At 49.9% G+C, this 6,321-nt stretch overlaps 1 protein-coding gene across 2 annotated transcripts in view; it reads right to left on the reverse strand.

Annotated features, from left to right (window-relative positions):
- Nucleotides 1-4,640, reverse strand: part of LOC140515916 (heat shock factor protein 3-like) — a 55,469-nt gene extending 50,829 nt beyond the window's left edge. Inside the window, exon 1 of one of the 2 annotated variants that reach the window (XM_072626746.1) lies at nt 4,426-4,640. In XM_072626746.1, the coding sequence (XP_072482847.1) occupies nt 4,426-4,521 (96 nt within the window). In that variant the 5' untranslated portion in view covers nt 4,522-4,640. The remainder of the gene's footprint in view (nt 1-4,425) is intronic. The other variant, XM_072626745.1, reaches the window with a different exon arrangement.
- Nucleotides 4,641-6,321: the final 1,681 nt, after the last annotated feature.

The following is a 6,321-nucleotide window of genomic DNA, read 5'->3' on the forward strand; positions in this document are numbered from 1 at the left end:
GACTAGTTCATGGTTGTGATTGGGGTATAAGTTCCACTTTGGCCACCCACTCCCTAGCAAGACCTTAAGCAAATCCCCTCTGTACTCTGGGCCTCCATTTCCTCATCTGTAAAATGAAGGGGTTAGGCAGATCCAGTCTGCTCTATGGTAAAAGTCTCCTCCAATTCTATGCCAATTCATGACTTTTTGAAATTATGCGGGAGAAAAACTTAGTAAATGTTGCTATTTGAGGTCATTCTCCAAAGTTTTATGAATTGGGTCAATCAACTGGTACAAAGGAATGGGGATCAAAAGTTAGAAAAGAGTTAAATGACAACGCTTTGTGTAGTGGGAGGAACAACGGACTTGACCCAGCCTGGGCTTGAATTCCAGTGAGGTGTATGACCTTGGCCAAGTCCCTGCCCCTTCTTGGGGCCTCAGCTTCTCCCTATGGAGAAGGTTGTGTAAAATAGAGCTAGGAGACTTTAAAGGCCTAGAGAAATAGCAGCTTTTATTACTGCCTTGCTTGCCAAACGAAGCAGTCTGTCTGATCTCTGGAAAAGGGTTACTCCAAGGTGCAGATTTTTGTACTGCCCCGATGGGCCTAGCAGGGCTGAGGGGCCTAGGTCTAGAGCTGGGAAGGACCTCATTCCACCAGGAAGTGACCGGACAGACCCACTGGCATACAGCTGATCTATAACCAAGCAAGGATTTGAACCCAGTCTCTCTAACTCCAGAGGTTCTGCCCTTGCTAAACAGAACCCCCAAATGGTTATTTTTGTCACCTCCCTCCATAGCCCCAAATCTGCTCTACTATTAGGGGTTTAGCAAATGTTACAATTCGTTCTGATGTCAACTGACATTCAGATGGGCAGACAAACATAGAAAGAGTCTGAAAGAGAGTTCCGCACTAAATAAACAGACTGTTCAGAAGGGATGATTATTGATTCCCAAGCCTCTGAGACTCCAGTCATCCCTAGCTAGCCCTCCTCTTCATTTCTGTGTGTGCCCAAGCTGTCAGCCTGGCACCTGGCCGTGGTTAAGCTTGAAGAAGGGGTCTAATTCCTGCTCATACGAGGGCTGGGTTGAGCCGAGCAGTTTTTGAGGTCCAGGCCAACCTAGAGGCTTATTGATCAAAAGCTGAGAAAGCTATCTGACTAGATAGAGGTGTTTAGGTACCATCAAGAAGAGAAGAGAATGAGAGAAGCCTTCTGAGGTCCTTTCTAGCTCTATAATTCTACAATTTGACAGTAAGCAGGGATTCCAAAGAGCCCCTATGGGGGCGGGGAGTGGATAAGGGATCTCTGCAGAATGAGCCCAAGTCAGACCTCGGTGCAGAAGAGAAATCTCACAAGGGGAGGAGGAAGAGGAAGGAATAAGTGTCTTCAAATATTTGAAAAGATCAGACTTGTACTTGGACCTGGGGGCAGAGCCCTTAGAGGCAGAAACAAGCTCAAGAAAGAAAAAGCAAGGTTAGCAAAGGCCCCAAGCAGAACTTGCTGCCTACCTCAGGGGGTAACTGAGTTCCAAGGTGGTCAGTGTGCCAGGCACTGTGCAAAGCTTGGCAAAGGGGAGGGGAGCTAGCTGATAAGTCAACAAACACCATTTAACAAGCATTTATTAAGACCTTTCCCAAGTTCAAAGTTTGGGACTAAAAAGGAAAAACCAAAATGGTCCTTGCCTTCAGGGAGCTTATTTGGGGAGGGGGGAGAAGAGTTATCCATGGAGCATCAGGCTGGGCAGGAGGGTAGCATCTGAAATCCTTCAGATTCAATTCAACAAACTTTTATTAAATGCTTACTATGGATAGAAGCTATTCAGTTCCAATGCAGGAAAAACCAGTACCTGCTTATTGGAAAGATACAACCTATACACAGAGGTAAATGTGTACAAACCAGTCTGAAGAGAAATATTACTTATGGCTGCAGGGCTCAGGAAAGGTTTCCCATAGTATCCTAGACCGAGAGCTGGAAAAGATCTCAGAGATACTCTAGTACAGTCCTATTGTTTTACAGATGGGGAAACTGAGGCCCAGGGAAGTGAAGGGACTTAGCCAAGGTCACATTTAGCATCTTACCTATCTATAGAACTGAAGGGACATCAGAGGACATTTAAATTTAATCCAACTTCCCCATCTTATGGAGGAGGAAACTGAGGTAGAGGAATGTAATAGGGACTTAGCAGGGGCAGGTAGTTAAGCAGGGGTCCCCTAAGCTGAGCCTTTGAGGAAGATAGGGGCATGGGAAGTGAAAGGGGCTGGGGAGGGACAACTTAAGCAAAAAGGGAGTGGGATGGGGAATGGCACTAGCCTGCTTTCCCACTTTCAGTTTTGGAATTCCATCATTATAAGCCCACTGGGATGACAGGGAACAAACAGGCATTTGCAGGAGGACAAAAGCAAACTCTTGTAGGAGATAAACTAGGAGGGGGGAGGGGAGGACTCTGCATCCAATGCAACAAAGTCTTTCAGGCAAGAGTTAGAGGTTTCTCCAGGCAAAAGTAGCACTCTGCAGGCAAGGAGAGGTCCAGAAAACTTTCCCGCCCTGCGAAATCTTGTTGGCAACACTTGCCCCTTGCATACTCCCACCCTGCAAACTGCCATCCCAGGGTTCCGGCAGGACCGTGGCAGACAAGAATAGCCCCAAAAGAAAACAAACACACACAAAAGAAAAACAACCCCCCAAATCTCGCGCCACAGCAGGAGTAGCCCCTTTGCAAAATTCGCAGGGCAAGAGAAATCCCCCCTCGTAACTCTTGAGCCCCCCTACTCTTGGCCAGCTGGAGTAGCTTCCCTGCAAACACCCCACTGTGAAAACTCACATGAGTAATAGCCACTTGGAAACTCTTTCAGGGGGGCCCCCAACCCAAGCCTTTCAGCCAGAAGTCTCCCTGCAAACTCTCCCAGGTAAGCCCAGCCGCTGTCCTGCTCCCCAATTTTGGGAAGAGAAGTCCTCTGGCAAACTTTCTTACTCTTAAAACTTAGTAGCCCCCCATTCTTTCCAGTAAGAGTAGCCCTCTTGCAAACTCTCCAGCCCTAGAAATTCTGGCAGATAAGAATAGATATCCCCAAATTCTTGACTCCGGAAGCCACCTCAAAACTTTGGGAGGTATGAAGAGCCCCCACAAATGATTCAGCTCTGTAAATTCCTTGGGGTAGTAGTCCCAAAACTCTCCCGCCCAGCACTCCTTGGGAAAGAGCAGCCCCTCTCCAACTGTCCCATCCTGCAAGTTCTTTGGGGATAGAGTAGTTCCCTCCATCTGCGAAAAAGCACATCCACTCTGAAAAATTCCCCATTCTCCTGTCCTGCAAACTTATTGGTGGTGGGGGGGGGGGAAGAATAGCTCCCCCGAAACTCTCCCTCCTTGTAAAACTCCTTGGGGTATAAGTAGCCTTCCCTCAACTCCCCCGTTCTGCAAATTTTATATGGCAAAAATAAGCATACCCCCACAACCTCAAGCAATCCCGCTTTAGAAAAACTCTCTGGAGTAGGACTTTCCCAATTCTCCTGTCCTGCAAAGCCTCCGGGGGCAAGAGTAGTCCCTCCCCAACTTTCCCGTTCTGCAGACTCCTTAAGGGGAGAGTAATCTTCGCCCCCTCCCCCAGCTAAACTAGTAATAGCTTCCTAACTCTCCAGTGCCACAAACTCTGTGGGGCAAGAGTAGCTCTCCCCGCTTCCAACACTCCCCCGCTTCGAAAAACTCTTTGGAGTAAGAATAGCACCCCAAAGTTCCCGTCCAGCAAATACCTTGAGGCAAGAGTAGCCCCCCAAAAACTCAAGTTCTGCAAAACTCCTAGAAGCAGTTAGCACCCCAACACTCCCACCCTGCAAACTCCTTAGCGCAAGAGTAGAGCCCCCCAAAAACTCTTCCGCTTTGAAAAACTCTTTAGGGGAAGAAGAACACCCCCATTCTCCCATCCTGCAAGTTCTCCGGGGCAAAAGTAGCCTCCCCCCTAAAAAAAGTTCTCTAGTCCTGTAAAAACTTCTTAGGGCAGGAATAACCCAAGGCAAATTCTCATCAGCAGTGGCCTCCACTAACTCTCTGGCCCGCAGATCTCGGAGACAGGAGTCGAGCCCTCTCCCAAAAATCCCCAAATTCGGTGGGGCAGGACCCCCCCCCCCCACTCTAAAATCTATGGAGCAAGGTCCGCCCACCCCTGCAAACTTGAGCGCAACCAGAGATCGCCGGGGACCCCGAGAATCAGCTTTGGGCACTTTGGGGAGCACGAAGGAAACGCCCCCGGCCCCAGGGGCTCCACACGGGGGCGTCCCCTGAGGAATCAGGGGAGCAAGAGGAGGGGCGCATGCGTAGGCGGGGCTCCGGAGCGCTGCCCCCTTCCCACGCGTCCCCGGCCCTCGCAGGGCGCTCCGACACCTCGCGGAGCCCCATCCTCGGGCTTGCGCCCCAACCCGCTTGCTGCGCACGCGCAGCCTCCTCGGCCCTTACCCGGCTCCATCCGATCACGTCGTCGGTGCTCGAGTCGTCGACCAGAGCCCAGAGCTTGGCCAGGAAGCCGGGCAGTACCGTGGAAGCCCCCTCCATGGCGCTGAGAACAGGACCGAGGCGAGAAGGGAAGCAGACGCAGTGCAGTCGAGAGCCGTACTCCGACAACTGGCCAAGATGCCTCAGGCTGTCCAGGGCAGGCCGACCACCGGCCCCGCCCCATTGCTGGGGGGCGGAGCCTCGAGCCTTAAGGCGGGCTCGGATTGGCGGTAGGACCACACGCGTCACTGCTGGGGCATGGGGCCACGTGACCTCGAGGCACGCGTTGGGGGGGGGCAGCCAGGAAAGCGCTAGAAGCGCGCACGAGGGAGGGGAGGGGAGGGGAAGAGAAGGTAGGGAGGGGAAGGGAAAAGAGGGGAGGGAAGGGTAGGGAAAAGAGGGGAGAAGGGGAGAGTGCTCATGCCTTTGGCATTGGTGAGCCCCTGGGGGCCCAACCTGAAACTTTCACTCTTGGTCTGAAGCGAGTCAATCCCTTGATGGCAGACTTTGAGTAAGAGTTGGAATGGTGTTAGAGCAGTGGGGGGACACCTTAGAGACCCACCTCGACTAATCGCTCTCCTTCACAAGGGAAAGAACTGGCGGTCTTAGAGCTGAAAGGACTTGACCAAGGTCACACAGCTTGGACTAGAGGCAGATTTTAAATGTAGGGCCTGGGATTCCAAATCTATTATCGTAAAAGGTCCATAAAAGACCTAGACATCATCTATCTAGTGCACAGATTTCCCATCTTTTCCAGCCCACCCCCTTTGCCTTGATTTCAGTAAACCTCAGAGCACCCACTACTCAATATGAGATGAAATAAGATTCAGAACTTATTGTGCATATGCACAGAAGAAAGTAGAGATCAATAAATAATAGGTACTTAATCCAATGCTTGTTGACATAATTAACATAAAATAGAACAGTGATTTACTAAATATTCCCATTCTACTTGACAAGCCTCTCCTACCTACTATGTACTCCACACATACTGCAAGTTGGGGACCTCTGATCTGGCCCAAGTCCCCTGTTTTCACAAAGGGGTGGAATAATCCTAGAGAAAGGATATGTCCCCCAAACCAAAAAATGTCAGAGCTAGAGGGTCTTTAGAACTTATAAAGTTCATCTCCCAGGACACTTCATCTCCCTTTCTGTGCCTTAGCAATGGTTATCCATTATCAGCCCTCCCTCCTTCAAAACAAAGTCAAGTGCAAGTCATGACATCATTTCTCTGATGGCATGGTCTTCTTCAACGAAGGAGGAGCCCAACAACTGTGGTTATCCTCTTCCCTACCCCACCCTTCAGGCTTGGAATGCTCTGTTTCCCTGCCTTGATGGCTTCCTTCAAATCCCAACTAAAATCCCTCCTGCTACAGGAAACCTTTCCCAACCCCTTGGAATTTTAGTGCCTTCCCTCTGGTCATTGTTATTCAACTTGTATATAGTTTGCTTCGTATTTATTTGTTTGCTGGCTGTGTAGGCACTCAATTCATGTTTACTGATTGATTTGGTTAATGTAGTTCTAGACTCTATCACAGTGTCTGGATCTAGACAGGCTTGGCCCTGGAGAGTGGAGGGGAAGGAGCTCCCTGGCCTAGCTGGGAAGCCAAAACAGTCAACAGGAGGTTTAGCATTAGAAAAGCAGTGTTAAATTCAAAGTTGTAGGTTACAGACTGTGAGGGCGCTGGAGACCATCCTTTGAAGCAGTACAGCTTAAAGGATGGATGCAAGGCTGCAGTTAGAGCCAAAAGGATCTGTATCCAGGCCCTACCTTTGACATCCTGTACTGTAGGAGCTGTGAGCCTGTGGGCAAGTCCCTTGACTCTCTCCATATGACAGACAAATCAATGAAGAGGTTTT

This window comes from Notamacropus eugenii, chromosome X (genome assembly GCF_028372415.1).
Source record: "Notamacropus eugenii isolate mMacEug1 chromosome X, mMacEug1.pri_v2, whole genome shotgun sequence".
Lineage (NCBI taxonomy): Eukaryota > Metazoa > Chordata > Mammalia > Diprotodontia > Macropodidae > Notamacropus > Notamacropus eugenii.